This window comes from Tripterygium wilfordii, chromosome 21 (genome assembly GCF_013401445.1).
Source record: "Tripterygium wilfordii isolate XIE 37 chromosome 21, ASM1340144v1, whole genome shotgun sequence".
Classification (NCBI taxonomy): domain Eukaryota; kingdom Viridiplantae; phylum Streptophyta; class Magnoliopsida; order Celastrales; family Celastraceae; genus Tripterygium; species Tripterygium wilfordii.
In genome coordinates, this window is record NC_052252.1 from 16,428,752 (window position 1) to 16,447,042 (window position 18,291).

General features: G+C 39.8%; 1 protein-coding gene across 1 annotated transcript; it reads right to left on the reverse strand.

Moving 5' to 3' along the window:
- Positions 1–3,550: 3,550 nt before the first annotated feature.
- LOC119990236 (E3 ubiquitin-protein ligase KEG-like) lies at positions 3,551–17,364 on the reverse strand. The gene is made up of 16 exons (XM_038836131.1): positions 16,222–17,364; positions 13,531–13,893; positions 13,200–13,430; positions 12,863–12,988; positions 12,401–12,737; positions 12,160–12,317; positions 11,006–11,163; positions 9,846–9,967; positions 9,547–9,681; positions 8,699–8,823; positions 8,397–8,501; positions 8,051–8,284; positions 6,599–6,932; positions 6,288–6,476; positions 5,881–6,186; positions 3,551–5,368 (listed from the first exon to the last, which is right to left on the reverse strand). Exons 1-16 carry the CDS (start codon positions 16,950–16,952, stop codon positions 4,154–4,156), a joined length of 4,869 nt encoding a protein of 1,622 aa, XP_038692059.1. The 5' UTR covers positions 16,953–17,364; the 3' UTR covers positions 3,551–4,153.
- Positions 17,365–18,291: the final 927 nt, after the last annotated feature.

Here is an 18,291-nt window from a genome sequence, read left to right on the forward strand (position 1 = left end):
ATTTGACTGTAAAAGGAGTTGGTTTGGTGCTTGAGAAGTGAAATAGGCCCAACAGTTGGCCTGGTTCATGGCTTCAAGCCAGCTAAGTAGCTAGCTAACCATCCATGAACTTTACACTTTTCACCTCTCCCCAGAATCAACGCAAACTTCACACAATGACCAAGAACCAAACAAGCAAGAACTTAGAATGAACGAACAGTCGGAAAACTTTGAGAAGAAGAAAACATTTGAACATTCTATTGTCAGAAGTACAAAAATCAAGAATGGATTCTGGGCCTCAAATTCTGAGACACACAGATCAACTCCATATAAAACCAATCGATTGATCCACAATCCATCATCACCAATTCTTCCCCTAAATCGACAAAATGGAGCTACATTTGATCGTGTCCGGAGCACCCGACCCGTTTCACTTTCTTCTATACATGATCCATTTGTCTCCTACACTTTAAACATGGCGACGTTTCCACGCGTCACTTCGTCCGGCGAGAAAGCCAAGAACATGAGCGCAGCCATGATTCCGACAGGAAAGAATAGAAGCATCAACGGCGGAGGAGGCAGTGGAGGCAAAATCAACGGCAACACCACCATCGACGCCGCTACAGTCACCAGTACAATAACTCTTCCGATGCTGAAACACCGCACCATTCTCTCAATCTTCACAAAAATAAATTAATAAATTCACCGACTACTCGCTTCTTCTTCTGTTTTTTGTGAATTAATTGGGTTCGATTCAAACGAAGCAGGCGAATTGCCAAGTCGTGTAGGTCTTGGCTTGTTTGGACGGTGTTAGGTGGTTATTTATAGCGTCGTTCAGGTGGGTGGGGCCCAAGTAAATTGGTACTATTATTTATTTATTTATTTAATGGTTGATGAAATCCGATTTTTAGGGTGTTGGTCCGAATCAAGGAAGGATCAAAGAACGCCAGATCCCAACACTTTCACTTTGATCTCAATATATATTTACATTATAACATAGTTATTATTTTTAATGTTACTTTTCTTTGTTTCTTTTGTTGCGTTGTTTATGTATTTTTCTTAGGCATTCTTGTTAAAAGGTGTTTGGAATCAAAGCAGTGGGGGAGACGAGAAAATAAAAATATTTTTTGGATAAATACTTACGGATTGGAGGAGGGAACAAAACGCACAATACCTTAGCTAAATTGAAATGTTAGGGTAACGAAACCCGATTTCTATATTTAATATATTTTTGTATGTGGGTGTGTATGTTGCGAGTCATTTGCAATTTTGCACGCATAACTAGTGATATTTGTGTTTCTTCTGATACATGCGTTGGGTATCCCTCTTCAGTCAAACAAGACCCACACACCAATAATAAAAAAAAAAAAACAAGACCCAAAAATCTCTCTCTTCAAAGATCTCTCTCTTGATTTTGAACAAGAAGAAATTCCCATTGAAGTTGTACACGGTACACCTAATCAAACAAGACCCAAAAGCATAACCCAAAAGAAAAAAAAACAGGTGCAGATACATTGCACACACAGAGATATATTGAGTGCAATGGTGTACCAACTTGCACTGATTCTCTCCATAAACCAATATAAAGAGAAAAAAAAAACACAGAAGAAAGAAGAGAATCATGATATCTTCTGTAGTTCTGTGTCAGTTGCCAGCATATATATAATTTTAGGGTTTGCTTTTGAAATAGGTTTTTGTAGCCTCTCTCACTCATGCATTGTATTCAGTCCAATCTATACGTTGCAAGTTGCAATAATATCTTTGTCTATATATCCTTGCAATTAAAACTAGTAAAGATAAATCAAAATAATACTAATTAGTATATCCTTGTTTAGGCCCATGCCTTAACTCCATGATGGTTGGGAATGTGCCCTGCATTCTTGGATTTTTGGACCATCTTTTTTTTTTATTTTTTATTTTCATTTTATTTAATTGAAATTTAACAGAACTTTCCAATCGATCATATCTTATTGTTTGATGGATTTTTTTTTTTTTTTTTTTGATTATCGTGGGTGTCCGGGCCAGCTTTACGCGCACCTCGACTAATCCCACGGGGCCCTGAAGTTAATGACCATATAAGCCTCCAGTGGCCCTTTGGGGGCTCGAACCTTGGACCTGTCAGTGTAATTGTCCAGGTCTTACCAGCTGAGCTGTGATGAAAGCAAACAATTATGTTTGTTTGAGAGTTGTTGAATAGGAGGACCCACAAATATATAGTATTGTAGTTTTTAAGTTTTTATTTTTTATTTTTTATTATATATATATGTTCGCTGCTCTCACGCGGGAACCCTTGTTTTTGTTAAAATGCGAGAGAACTCTTATTGCCTTCTGATTCATCTATCGATCACAACCAATAATCCTATTCTAACTCAACTTTGACCTGCATAATTCCCAAGACTCGATTATTTTGCGATTTCATCTTTCTCGATCAGTACATGGAGAGTCTCCATAGGCCAACGAGAGAGTCGAAGCAGTCCTCCATCTACAATGAAAACAAGCCCCTCTCTTTGTCAAACAATTTTCAGATCTCACAATTCACTCGATTTCTCACTACAATTCCAAGTTCCTCATTCACTGATGTTGCGATGTTGCTACTCTGGAGTTATGGAATTGAGTTTGTCTGAGTTATAGAATTGGGTTTGTTTGAGTCGAAGTTGTCCCTCATGTACTCAATTCCTTGTTAGAGATTTTGGGCCTGAATGAGTTACGGAATTTTGGGTATTTTTGATACTCTGGAAATATTTCCTAGTTAGGGATTTTGTAACCTTGGACTAAATAGACCTCCAATATAATTATTTAAAGAATTAAACACGTGATCAAGGTGATCAAAATTGGAGTTAAGTTGTGTTAGGCTTGTACAAAATTGTCAAACAACATTTCTTTTTTGGCATGGAAGCCATCGACCCAATTCTTTCTTTTACCCTCACAAAAAAAGAATAGGGTCGATGGCTTCCAACCCAAAAAAATCAAAATTGGTGTACCTTTGGTTGAAAAATTGACCAAATTTGAGTTGTGTACATCTTTTTACCAAAACAGAAAATGAAGACTTAAATAGTTAGAGGACTTTTTATTTAAGGTAAATTCCAGAGATCAAATTGAGATTTGCATAATTGAGGTATAAAATTGGTGTACCTTGGTTGAAAAAATTGACCAAATTTGATTTGTGTACATCTTTTACCAAAACAGAAAATGAAGACTTAAATAGTTAGAGGACTTTTTTATTTAAGGTAAATTCCAGAGATAAAATTGAGATTTGCATAATTGAGGTATTAAATAATTTTTGTTATTTAATATTGATCTCATTGCTCATAGCAATTTAAAATTTTAAGCTATAGCCAATACGGGTTTGGGTTCACAGAGAAAAAGGGGCCCGCTCAAGTGTCCATTGGATCCATAGCGGGCCCAAGTAAATGAATATTGGGCTTTCTATGCAAACAATCTTATCAAAGACTGGCTTGGGTTTAAAGATGGGCCTGAAGGATTGAGCTAGGTGAAGCCCAAAAATAACACAGTATAACGTAGCCCTTTTTTGGCAAAAAACCCCAGCCCAACCTTGATAAATAACAACGACTTCCTTCCCAAGCTTGTTTCAAATTGCAGTTAAATTCAATACATTGTTCTTCGTCGCGAATATTACTAAGAAAGAAATGACAGAATCCAAGCTACTTGCCGCAACTGTCAGGTTCTGATCTAGCTGTATAAAAACAACATGATGTGGCCAAAGAGAGACTGCCTTCTGAGAGCTGTGCCTGTGAAGGCTAGACAAATTACAACTCACAAGATTATGTTGTGTCTGATTTTGTACAAACTGAGAAAATGATAATGTGTAGATAACTAGGTATATGCCTCAAAATCTTTTCAACTATTAACACGATCTATGACATACAAATGACCTGGACATCTTCTCCGTTGGCTGCTCTGTTATCCCCGTATAGTTAGTAGCAAGGCAACGGCAGTTTTTTCCTCCCATGCTCCCCCATATTTGCTGAATCGTCTGTACTGCTTACTAACATTAAATAGAACCGCCCTTTCTGGTGGCCGCTGCGAAATCATGGATACTGGCCGAGTAAATATGGCCATATACTGCAGTAGAAAACCCTTGCTTGTCCTACCAACCCAAGCAGTTGGACTCCACAGCACGAACAAGAGCTCCATGAAAGCCCATCATGCGGGATTAGCTCTCATCAAGAACAATATCGGCAGGGTCTCCAATCCACGCCCTCCCTTCTCTCCACTGAAACTTAATTCTTATCTTTCCATTTGCATCTACACCAACCACATGCCCCTTGCTTGCATGAGTCTCCATTCCCCACCCCCATCGAGGTGACACCAGCCCTTCTCTAATTCTCACCTTGTCCCCTACTTTGAATGCCCTAACTCGTTCCATTTCCCATGCTTTGCAAAGCCATAGCCTGTCCATAAAGCAGAATGCCACCCATAGTTCCCCACCTTCCATGCGGTGCACCACCCCAATGCTTGAATGGCTCACCTCTCCCCACTGATATGTTGGGGCTGAAACCGACGCCTTAACCCTAACCCAGTCTCCAATGCAGATTTCTTCTTCCTTAACTACCACAATTTCTGATGGATCAAGCATCCACGTTTTGGAACCAACTGGCGTATATATTTTTAGCTTTCCATCAGCATCAATTGCTGATATGGTTCCAATGCTTTCGTGGCTATGACCTGACCATCCAAATCTTGGCTGCTCTACAGAGAGTTTGACACTAACCTTCTGCCCAATCATGAGCTTGTCCACTCTTTCAAGAACGGATGCCGACCCCACCCATTTTTCTTGCTCCCCAGAAAACCCAACAAAAGTGGTTCCGTCCCATGCATGTCCCTCATACCCTTTTCCTTGAACAACACCGACACTACCGGGTCCAATGGATTTCCAATTATGGGCATTTACCCTCAGTCTTACCCATTCTCCCACTTCAAACATCAGCTCTACCTCGAGATCTGTAGGATCACCTCTCCAAAACACTGACAAACCAGAGAATGCAACTCTTACTTCTCCATCCGCATGAACACTAGTTAGAATGCCTCGTGAATGAGGCTGTGCCCCCCTCCAGCCCCACCGTGGTTCAACCAGTCCAGGTCGAAACCGAACATGCTGCCCAACTTTAAAACATGGAACTTTCTCAACGTCTGTGTAATGAGTGACCAACCTCCCTTTGCGGAAACAGCAAGCCAGCTCGAGATAACAAGTGTCTTGGACACTATGCACTACTGCTAAGCTTTCTTTGCCAATAGTGTTCCAGTCATAACTTGGTCTAGTTCCTAGGCTTGGTTTTGAACGTACCCAATCACCAACTTCAAATCCCGAAAGACTTTCCGCATCTCCAGGAGACACCTTCCACAAGCTGTCTCTTCCAGCAACTCTCACCTATAAAGGTACAGAAAATGGCTGATCAATAATTAACAAAGTATGCAAAAGAAATAAATGGATTTTATCAGGCATAAATATGAGTTTTCCAAGAATAGTGATAGCACTAAAAGTAAACCACCCTATCCAATTACATGGTGCTGGTATCACATTAACTAAGGAGCTCTTGGCCTAGTGATAGTCCACTCCTTAAGGACTTGAACCAGGAAAAAGGTCCAAGATTCTAGTCAAGTCCCCTCCCAATGCCAGTAAAGTAGTAAATATTAATAAAAGAACAAAACTTATCAAGAGAAATTATGCTGGTATCACATTACTCTGTGTGTGTGTGTGAGAGAGAGAGGGGGAGGGAGAGGGAGGGAGACTGAAATTGAAACAAGCTTTGTTAATGTAATGAATGCGGCTACTATCTGACATGGTCAAGTGCCTTGTCATAATCCACTTCAATGGCAGTTCCCCACATCCATTGATAGACAGAAAGAACGAAAGAAAACATTTAAGGTCAGGATTCTTACATTCAAAGCTCCATCCATGTCAATTCTCACAATTTTTCCGACAGATGCTGGACTTTCATTTGACCATCCAAGACGTGGCTGTGTAATGGATGGCATCACATGAATTTCTTGTCCAACTTCAAAAGGAGGTACCTTTTCCACATCAGTCACAGAACAACTGAAAGATTTGCTTCTAAAACAAAAGGCAATACCCATATCACCATCCTCCTCCAAGCTATGAATCACCCCAATGCTCTTCCGAGTAATGTCCTCCCAACCATATTTTGGAGAAGATACGGAAGCTTTCACTCTAACCCAATCCCCAACCTATTAAAGGCGGATCAAACGTGTACTCAGAACAACAATAAACAAGTACTCACAATAGATATGATGGATGTTACACAAACTAGGAAGAAGTCAAATATTACCTTGAAATCTTCAACCTTTTCCATGTCAGATGGATCAGCCTGCCATGGTATAGGTCGATTAGGAATTTCCATAATTAGGAGCCCATCATTCTCTATCTCGCTGATACGCCCAACACTATGATGAGTCTCACCACCCCAAGCATATCTAGGTTCAGCAACAGATCGCTTCACACATACCTTGTCACCAATCTGTACAATTGAGATGCAAATTAGCATTCCCTCCCAATGTTTCTTAGTGAATTGAACTGATGAAACTTTAACAAAAATTTAAAAAGAAATTCAGAAGTCATTATACAAAGTTCTCCTCATACCCTGAACGGGGTAACATGCTCAACCTCCTCAGGTTCACAATGCCATGGATTTGGAAGATAGCTCAACTCTAGCAACAAACTACCGTCTGGCCTGATGCAATACACTATACCAATGCTCCCAGGTGTTGCATGTCCAAATCCATGCTTCGCAGTCGTAAGAGTGGGGCGAATACGAACCCAGTCCCCAACTTTGAATTCTTCGACCCTGTCCATTTCTGCAGGATCAGCTTTCCAGCCACGGGATGCGCCTGGAAATCCAACACGCAAGATCCCTTCATCATCAACACATAAGACTGTACCAATGCTGTCTCGTGCAGGAGCACGCCAGCCAAACCTGATAACAATGCAGATCGCTCAGCATATTTAACTAATAGCCAGGAAATTGTAACCATGCTAACACTTAAATACCATTAAAAGCCGCTAGATTTAAGCAACTTAGTGCCTCATGAGTCATGATAAATAACTTCAATACTGAGAATATAAAGTAACCTAGTTCGCCAATATCATTTTTATACATCAGATTCCTCTCCCCAATAGCATTTGGCATGCTCCATGTCCATTATCCCTGCTCTGAACGTTAAAATATATACATGTTTCTCAATGATACAATTGTTTGTTGAATAGCAAGATCTGAATCTACAACCCATTCATACTGTTTGTTGAATGGTATGATCTGTATCTACAACCCGTCCATACTACTTTACACCAACCATACTCGAGGACACTTTATCAGTAAAATTAACCAAAAGAATGTATTTGTTTCCGCGAACAAAATTAAAGGGCTCCTTTGCATGCGTATTACGTCATTAAGCTTCAATAAGATTTTAGGGAATCATCATGTCTATAGTTACATAACCATGGCAAGCAAATATCTTTTTTGTTCACACACCCAGACCAGTAGCAGTTTTAGAAATTGCAGATAAAGTGTCGCCGGGGGGGGGGGGGGAGCGCTATAGTTTTTGAATGAATAAAGTTTATTCAAGCACCAAGGGGATGCAACCCAAAAAGAAAACAAGGAGGAGAGTGCAGCCCTAAAATCAGAGATATAAATTACTCGTTCTCATAATGAGAAATACAGAGTAAAAGAAGAAGAAAAAGAGACAGAGAGGAAATGGAGGTCGCGAAGAAGCTCAAAGATGGTATTCTAAGCACACTCATCCCTGATAGGGGCCCACTGAAGTAGATATTATCACCATGGAGGAAATAAGTAGATGATTTTTCTGATATACTCTGTCAATTGTAACGAAATATTTACTTTCATCCCCTTCCAGCATAGGCTGTGTGGATAAGGAAGTTATCCACTTTCCCAACCTCATAAAAATTAGACCTTCAAGTGCAAGGAAGGCATTTTGAAACTAAACCAAGAGGCAACCGCCATTGCAACATGAAGATCATAAATGCAATGGCTCAACCGATACTTAAAAAAAACTAGCAAAATTTGGAAATACAAACCTTGCCTCTTTGACATCAGGTTTAAGCTGGACATAATGTCCCCTGTCCAATGGAATCACCTTCAAAACTTCATCTGTCAATACACGAGCCTCTCCAGAACAAAAGGAGACACTGAGATTGTCCTTGTCCAAGACACTTTGCACAAAGCCCACACTTCTATGGTTCGCACCTTGCCACCCATATGTAGGATTTGTGACAGTTCTTTTATACTTAACCCAATCCCCCGCTTCAAATCTGAATAGCATGAGAAATACCAAAGATTGTGACATACTTATGAAATAAAAATGTATCATAAACTTCTTACAGAAAATTATCTCGGTATGATGATATGAAATTTTGTCCTTACGTTGTTGGAGACAGATGCACTCCCCTCTCTGTAAGTGCCTCCATCAGATCTTCAGAAATCCATTCCCGGGGAAGGGCCTCCAGAAAGTCACGTAGAGTCTTACCGCTGTCAACCAACATATGCAAAACTAAGTTAGTAATAAATGGCAGGGCCCAACAGCTACATCACAGCATCTATACTACTGCACCAACAGCTTCTGCAGACACCGGACCCATAGTCCAAAGGACAGTACACTGTACACATGAGAACGCTGGAGAATGATGCCAACACTCCCAAAAGTTAAGGTTTTAAATAGAAATTACTTGTGATTTCTAACTTCAACTGCAGCATCAGGATTTTTAAGCATAACAATGAGCCATTCTAGATTTTCACGAATCATTTTTGCTGCATCTGCTGCAATATGGAAAGCATTGTTGCCATCATCATCCTGCAAACAACAAGCACAGACATTGCCCCTAAGTGGATTAGGAGAAGGAAAAAGTACCTAAAAATCGATTGTGAGTAGAAACCCATATGGGTTTTAAAATAGTTATCCAAACCATTGGTAACTTCCCTAACCTATTAGCTAAAACAGATGGGCAAGTAAAAGGGGACATATAAGACATATGAACGGTTATACGGGTGGCCTTTAGAGCAAGCTTTCATGGGATAGGTAAATCTTCCTCCAACCTGCCTATCCTCTTTCATTCTCATTACTTGAAAAATATTCTAGACGAAGCCTTGACTTGTAATCTGAAAAGCAGCTATATTGGCAATCTTCCCAAATCCCCTACAAGAACAAGTTCAGTCTTTCCCAGATTGACTATCAAGCTTTAAAACTAACTGAGAGCAAAATAATACACAGATTCACACTCACAAGTCTCTCCAACTCATTCAGAGAAGAAAGAAGAGTACCATCAGCAAGAAGTAAATAAGTTATACCCAGCTTGTACAAAGCCCTCCAGGTAGCCTCCCCAAGAGGAAAATTGCATCCCCACACAGGACAAAGTATCCCCCTCACTAAATAAAACGATGTTCTAGAGAATAGTTATATGTGATAAAGCAAGCAAACATTTGTAATTACTTCCAAAGAGCAGAAGACTGTAATATCATGGCTGGTAAATTAGCACAAATTGCATCAAGACTAAAGTAAGGCAATAGGAAAAGGAACCTGCAAATTGTAATCTGCACCAGCAGATAAAAGCAACTCCACACATGAATTGGCCCCTCTAGCCAATGCTACATGAAGTGGTATCGTCTTGCGCACATTCCTAATGTTCGGGTCCACTCCAGCATCAAGAATTATCTATTCAATATTTTGCAAATAACATTTAACAACTTAATAACAAGAACGAAAAGAAGGAATTGCAATTAAGGAAACAACATCCCCACCAAATGCACATAATGCAGGAGCTACCCATAAAAAATGGCTAAGCACTCATCAAGTTATAGGGAAGGTATAGAGCTCACTTTAACCAACTCCACATCATTAGCCATAGCAGCCGCATGCAAAGCTGTTCGCCCATGTTGAGAATCTTGGGCAGTTGGATCTGCTCCAGCATCGAGCAACAAGCGGACCAATTCTCTCCCCTCTACAACAAGTATATGGTAAGAATAGATCACAAAGTACATAAACTGAACTCAAATGGATCAAAAAAGTAACAATATTCAGATATTATTACATTCTAATTAACAGAAATAGCAAAGAATAAAACAAAAAAGAAATTCTAATTGTCGGGCAAAAAATCAAAAAGGGGAATGAAAAAGAAAAATAAAAGAAAATGATTGAACAAACAGGTGAACTATAACTATTGAAAGAAAAGTATACCTGAGCCTTCCAAGTAACATGATTCGAAAAAGATAAAGCACTTATCAATCATCATTGAGATATTCCTTAAAAAATTTGCCCATCCTTGAATCAAATAATGTTTTCATCTTTTCTTTGTTCCAGAGTAATACATACATGTCCACAAACAAAATAAAATTACTGACAGCACAACCATTTCTGAATTGGATATCACAAGCCTACCATGCTTGCTGTTACCCACGCAGAGGGGTAGGGTAGGAAATAAAAGTCAAAGCCTTGGCCAATGCTTGAGCATATGCATCTCTCTTTTCTTTTTGGGTAAGCAAGCATATGCATCTCCTTTCCACACTAAACCTATTTCCCAGAATGAATTGGGGATGAGAGTGGTAAAGGGTTCAAATGGTGAAGATTATCCAGTTAAAAAAGGACTTTAAAAGTAGATTTGAAAAAATTTCAAGCTTTTCAGAGCCAAACCGCAAAAAAAAAACCTACTCACGAAGCCAGCACATTCCTTCCAACAAATTAACATTTGTACCATAATATTTGGTATTGCCAAACAGTCTAGAGAGACATAGAATGGACCATGATTCAGGAATTGCATTTACCTGCAAGGGACACCAACCCCCCCCCCCCCCAAACCCAACACATACCCATTTCTCCCCCTGCAGCCGGTGACATTTTCTGGTGGGCATATACTCGGAGATTATATAAGCATCAACTGAAAATCAAATAATAACAAGAAATCTACTAAATAAGAACACAAATTTTCTCTTTGGTAAATTTTCATTTAGAGAAGTTGGATACTTCTTGATCTTGCCATTACCAGTTTCATGATCCTTCTTTAGAGCAGCAGCCATACATAATGCAGTGCCAACGGGGCTTGGTATATCAATCGCATAGGCTCTCTCTTCTGGGGATGCAATCTGCACCCAACTTCTTACGACGGGAACATTCCACGTCGCAACACACAAGTGTAATGGTCTGTCATGCAGGAAGTACGGAACGTATGAAGTAGAAGTTAGGGAGGAAAGGGCAACAAAAACAAGCATGCAAGTCATAAAAAAGCCAAGCATATTGGCTAGTATAGATTTTAAGTAATAAGAATTAATTGAAAGACAGAACAACAACCCAGTACTCACAAAGCATACAGATAGCTGAGGAGGTTAATTGGGGGGGAGAGGAAAACACGTAATAAAATGCTTCAACATTACAATCACTGTGAAAATAGCATGACGTAAATAAACAATATCTATCATCCAGTTCTCATCAACCCATAATCATTTACCCAATCCAAAAGAAAATAACAGTTAAAAGAGCTTAACAAAATGCAACTTTTTTTTAATCTTCAATGAGATGGGGTTTACATCCCTGTCCTGAGGAAGTGTGGGAAGAGCTTGACCAGTCAAACAAGTGGCGCTCCTCAACAACCAACTTAAATTGTCCAAGTAGAATTGAATGGAGATTTTATGCTCTATCCCAAACGAAGCGAGTTAGAAGTATTATGTTGATTGGCCAGTTGAATTGAAGTTCCATCTCTGTTTTTATGAAAAGATGTTCCAGCATTGTTTGGCAGGATTCCACTACATAGGCTAGATACCCACATCCTCAAGGAACTAGGCAACATTGGAAGGTCCCCTTGCAAGTAGATCCAGATTCATAAGAATGTTAGGCTTCTTTCTTTCCTTTTCTTCCCTTTGGGGGGCATGTCAATTTTTCCTTATGGAAACTTCATATTGTAACCCCATAACGTAATTAAGTTATGTTGCCCTCCAATCTTATACAAAACCTTTTTCTACTCACCAAGCCCCCTCTTTCTTGTTCATTTTATCTTCTATTGCCCTTAATCATAAGTAATTGAATAAACAATTTATTTTGCAACATGCTCCACAGCTCCCTGAGAAAAGTCTTCACCTTCAATCTTTTTTACCACAATAAGGTATTAGTAAGGAAATGAAATAAGCCGTATTCTCTACTTACGTCAGATTTTTTGAATTTAGAATAGCCATTGACATACAGCCACCATTTTCCAATATGACAAGGGTACAATCAGTATACTTCTTGGCCACAGCTCTGTGGAGTACGGATTCACCTTCATCGTCCACTGCATTGGGATCAGCTCCAGCCAAAAGCAACTCCTATTCATAAATTAAATTCAAGTCAACAGGAAGTATATAACAAACAGAGATCATATACTACATTAGATGAAATGAAAACCTACTCGCATGCAATCAGGCTGGCCATGGTAGGCACAGACATGGGCAACAGATGGGCCAAAGCCTTCCCTCAACCTAGATCTAACATTAGCCCCTTTCTCAATAAGAGCACGGACACAATCCGGCGAACCAGCTGCTAAAGCAAAAACAAGAGGAGGATCTCCATCTTTATCCAAAATATCCACATTTGCCTCTGCATACTCTAATATTGCCCCCACAAGTTCTGCACTACCACGTCTGCAAGCTAAGTGGAGAGCAGTTTGGCCATCAGTATTCTGTGCTTCTAATAGCATAGATATTGAGACAGTACCATGTCCTGATGCCGCCTTTGCCAGTATATCCCTGTATAGGGAGAGAAGGGAAAAAAAAAACAAACAAACATAGCGGCAAAGAAAATAAAATATGAAGCCTAAGGTAAGTCAAAAATAATACCGAAACAAAAAAGTTAGAATTGAAAATCCACTAACCTAACACTGTGCACATCCCCTTCAGAAACAAGACGATGTAGATGATTCGGATTGCTCTGTAAAACCTCAAAATCAGGTGTGAGAGATGATTCTGTCACATTTGATACAGAATTTTTCGCAAAACCGCTGCACTCAAACAGACAAGATGTTGAAAGTTTAATCTCATGATCACTATGTCTCTCTCTCTCTCTCACATACACACACAAAACTTCGTATAACAACCACATTTGCTTTTATCTTGGTTAAACTACAATCAACTCAGATCCGATCTGACCAACTTCAATTAAAATAATAACACTGAAGAGAAGACTCAAGGAATAAACTTCAGAATTCTTACTTATTAGGACTCGCAGGGCGACTGCGTGGGAGTTCCTGCAAGTGACGAAGAAATATTGCCAACATTGCACTAAAAGTCGGTCTTCTTGATGGCTTGAACTGCAGGCAGTCACCAATCATCTTCCACAATTCCCTAGGGATTCCAACACCTACTACACTTGCATACTGGGGAAGCTGTTTTTTAGCCTTGACAACAGCTCGATAAATTTCTTCTGCACTCAAACCGGCCCACCTGCATGACTCATGCTACTAAGCAAGTAGGGAATGAAAGATAAATATAAAACGATGGAGAAAATAAAGTTTCAGAATAAAATATTAGGTAATTCACGTACGGAACAAAGCCTGTGCACATCTCCACCAATGTACAACCAAAACTCCATGCATCTGACTCAGCAGATATACCGATGGCATCATCCCAGAATAGATTCAATGACTTCTTCACTGGTTCCCAAGCCTCTGGAGCAGTGTAATGTGGACTGAGCATTGTACAGTCCATACACGAATGAATTTTCGAAGACTCACACTGTGTTTGAGGTTTTCGGCAGGCAGGTTTTTTCAGGATCGCAGCAAGTCCGTAATCAGAGACCACTGCACAACCACTTGCATCCAAAAGAAGATTGGACGGTTTTATATTCATACAAACAACACCTGCTGCATGGAGTTCAGCAACCCCTCTTGCAACATCTGCCCCATATCTACATTTGGCAGCAATCATCACATCACGACAAGAAACATTGCCAGCTAATAACTTTTAGACGGGTTTTAAATTGGCAATTATATACACATTTTCTTTCATACTAATGCCAAAAACTTGAAGAGTGCTCAGACAATGAACCTCTATTGGCAATTGGCAATAATGCAAATTCCATCTAGGTGATACAATCAACATGATTTGAATTTTGAATAGCAGAAAAGGAAAACTTTAGACCATTTTGGTATGAATCTACTTATCAAGCTAACACTTGATGAATTTTAAGATGAAAATAGCAAAAAAGGCTTATAATAACTTAAGCACTTTCTTTGGCACATACTACACAGAATTCCACAGCAATTTGAAGTTGCCAAAGAATTCTCCAACTGTATTTGCATTATAAATCTCAAAGTCAGTAACAAGTGTGTTCTAGGCCTTTTTTTTGAACAGTATTCCTTGCCCTTCATTTTACTCTTATCCTTTTATAAAGTTCAGCATTTTGTGATCCACGTCAAGCCATTCATTTCCCTGCACACAAAACACTAAAGACGGCCTAAAGAATAGAAAAGAAAAACCATTTCCAGTAGAAATGTTATTCTAAGCACAAGAGGCTTGAATCTTTTAGATCAAATAACAAATGCTAGTGTCACTTGCATGCATGATCATTTTTAATCATGAAATCCTTGTTTGCAAACAAAAGGTCACACCATTTGCATTGCGCAAGAAATCAGATTCCTAACAGATAGTGCTGCTAGAAGTATGAAATAGTTCCCCTGCCAAATCTCTACAGGATCCTGTAAATTGATGCTTTAGCATAGCCATTCATCATTAAAGTGACTTATGAATTTAAGGAAGAACCATAAGAGATAAGTCAACAATTGTATTATCCGGCTGCAGGATATGCAAGCCTGAATAATATTTTGGTGATTCAATTAATAATTCATGAAAGCTTCGACACTCTGAAATTAAGCCCACAAAGGTAGAGGGAGTACAGTTTATTGATGGCTAGAAATAGTTGACCATTCCAATTGCCAACTACAAATAAATGTCGACTATAAATTGATACCTCCAATGCTCCACTTGGATTATTTTGACATGTAATTCCAAATTTATACTCTGCATATCAGGCCCAAAATAGTTTTTTTTTTCTCTATCATCAATTCAAGGTGGCATTACAGTGTTGGGACGGATTTAAGTATTTACAAACTACGAGCAGATTGACACGTTCCTCATACACTCTTCCTGGTAACTAATTCACATCTACCACATCTGAGAGTTGTTTGAACAAAATCCCTCAATTGCTTCTGACGTGAATTTCAGAAACGTCATACCAAAGAACTTCCTGTTAACTAGTAGACAGTTTATGAATTAAACAGGGTTGGGATATCAAGTGAAAAGATTCTAACACCATTAGAGCATTTCATAGATTATCTAGTGTGCTTAGAATTTATTTTAAACATTAAAAACAATAATATCTCACAAATGATGTCCTGATTTTCTCTCTTCCATATTTCTTTCAAGTATTGAATTCAAAAATCAAGTTGGTTTACTTGCCAACATCACCATGCTATTAAAGCTTCCTTTCATCTCATTATGGGGTTCCTCTCATCTCATTCGGGTCCTCACAACAAGGAAACCTTCAAAGAGAAACAATATAAATGACACCAGGATGCATTGGTCCAGTCCGATACAGTGCTTTGAAACAGACATTATTTGCAAGATTAAGAAATTATACACATGGCACGATTTGTCCAATCTAACTTAGGTCAAAGCATTTACACATGAACACAAAGTCATAATAGAGAAACTATACAAATAAATGAACCAAGATGAATCATCTCTGCCAGGCATTGCCCACAGTCAATGGCAATAAGTGATCATGTTACTGACCTTCTATTAAACAGAATCTGAAGCCAACACTCTTAATCAATCACAAAAGACTATATGCGTTCATGCATATGCATTTGTTATGCTGACTCGTGACTTTTGCAAGAAAGAGAGAATAAAAGAAGCACATGCACCTATAGGTAAACCTAAATTCTATTTCCAACTATTAACACTAACTTTCGCGATGAGGTGCTAGGCTTGATATTTGTTTAATTTCAGAACAAGCAGTGATAAACAAAAAAATCTCAATGCATCAATACCCTCGCCCACTGGTAATGCTATCCAATTCTCTTATAATAATAAAAACCAAAGCCAAATAAAAACAGCAAAATGCACTTATCATATTCAGAATTTAATTTGGCTACAGCGTAACACCATATGCACAAAGTAACCATTATCAAAACGCATTAAACATTGAACAAGGGAGAAGAAAATTTAACAGAACCTTAATATCTGCTCCAGTGTGAGTCTCCCTTCATTGTGCTGCATCTCAGACTGCACAGACCCGTAACAACTCTCCATTACAAGCCCCAAACTCCCATCCATCCTCACAGCGCCATGAAAAGTGCATATATTCCTGCACCACATTGTCGCACGCCGCAAGTTATCCAGCTGCCCTTGCACCCAATCCACCTCCATCTCCTCACTCAATGCCACCTTTTTCACAACTACACGGTGCCTGCACCGACCATGGGTCCCACCGATCACTGCAGCCCACGTCTCTACTCCCGCTCGTCTTCCTTCTCCAATCTTCCTTACCAGCTTCACCTCTTGGTGCTTCCCGAGCTCAAGCACAGGTCCGCACGCAGTTCCTGAACTCGAAGCATGACACCCATGGCTTCGCCGCCCCACATCACCGTATCCATTAATTTCCCCATCCTCCTTATCATCAACGCCCTCACCATCCTCGTCATCATCAGTATTATCATTCACTGCAGCGGCGGCGTTGGACTGTATAAGAGCGAGCAGAGCATAGTTCTTGCGCAAGTACTGCACCGAATTCCCAATCACTGAAACGTGGCGACACCGTGGACAAGGAAGTGTCGTATCCTGCGATGCTGAGAACATCCTCGAAAGACACTCCCTGCAGAACCCGTGCCCGCATTGAAGCAGCAACGGAGTCCTCTCCTCCTCGTTGTAACGCGTTTGGCACACAGAACAACACGGCACCTTCATTTTCTCACCCCGGAACAACTTCCCCGGAAAATTAAAGACGAAAAAAAACCAACAGAGAAAAATCAACGATCGAACTACAATCGCAAGCTAGAAGATCACAGGAGATGAAAATTCAGTAGATCCATAAGAGAATTTAATCACGAAGAGAATATAGAAAGAATCGAACATAGATGAGGGTTTATAGAGATCATGGAAAGCAAATTGAGCCAAAGAAGGAAATGTGGGAGATAGTTGTGAGGGGTATTTTGGGAAAAAAAAAAGATTCAGTTTCTGTGTTGGTTGTCTAGTTTCCAATCCGCTTCTCTTCCTTTTCTTCCTGGGTTTGGCTTCTTCGCTGCGCATGACTTCTACCAGTTCATTGTTTTACACTTGTCTGCGCTTAGGCGTGGGCCGATTGAAAGCACGAATAGCGTGAGGGGTAAAATGGGGAACAAAAAGGAACTAAATATGGGAAGAACCAAAGAAGTGAATAGTGTATGATTCTACACCGTAAAAATAAAAGAATGATCAATCTAAGCCGTTGATCTGGATAAGTAAATGTGCGTGATCATGATCTTGTTTTAATAAGTAGTTGTTAATTTTGGTGGTGTTGACTGTGGTTGATTTCAACAGCCTTTTGTTGCGTTGTTTTGATTTGATTCATACATGCTGGTCACCTAAATTGACTAAATACAAAAGAATTGTTATATTCTTTCTTTCCTTACTTTTCCTTTTTTTTTTTAATTTTATACACTCCACGATTTACTAAATACAACCCAATCCATGTTCATCTTCATCTACCTTATGTTCCCGATCTCTTTCATGACGGAGAAGAGATTGAACTGCTATGGTTCATTCAAATGAGCTTTGGCAACTGGGTCAACGCCCAGAACTCTCCCTTACCTCGTCCGAAGCCGTCCTTTACAACCCATTCAAACCTTACCTCTTGGGTTGACTCCCTACTTTCCGAATTCAACCAACACCAGCCTACGCTCTCCCTCCCCTCCGATCTCCATGATGTTCTCAATTCGTTCACAATCAAACACCTATTAGTCCCCCTGGGCCGATGACTGCAACCTTCACCAGCAATGGGAGGTCGAGGATTTGAAAGTGAAGGGCCCCTTGGGGGAAACTTTCCATTACTTATTCATCAAAGGTGAAGATTGGAAGCTTGGGAAGGTGGAGTTTGGAAATCTAAGGGTAAAAACCATGAGTCTTTTTGATATGCCCAATGCCTTCTATCACTCTGCTCTTGTTAACTTTGTTGGGCATTTGCACTATCGGAGGACGTGCAAGCAAAGAGAGAAGTGCGGTGTGGCTGGCGGTGGTTTTGAGCTATGGATGGTCGAGGTCTGAGGAA

Coding starts and splice junctions, on each gene's coding strand:
- LOC119990236 (XM_038836131.1), bottom strand. CDS start 16,952: ATGAAGGTGCCGTGTTGTTCTGTGTGCCAAACGCGTTACAACGAGGAG. Junction 6,477..6,598: donor AGCATGTTACCCCGTTCAGG/GTATGAGGAGAA, acceptor TCAATTGTACAG/ATTGGTGACAAGGTATGTGT. Junction 6,187..6,287: donor AAAAGGTTGAAGATTTCAAG/GTAATATTTGAC, acceptor CGCCTTTAATAG/GTTGGGGATTGGGTTAGAGT.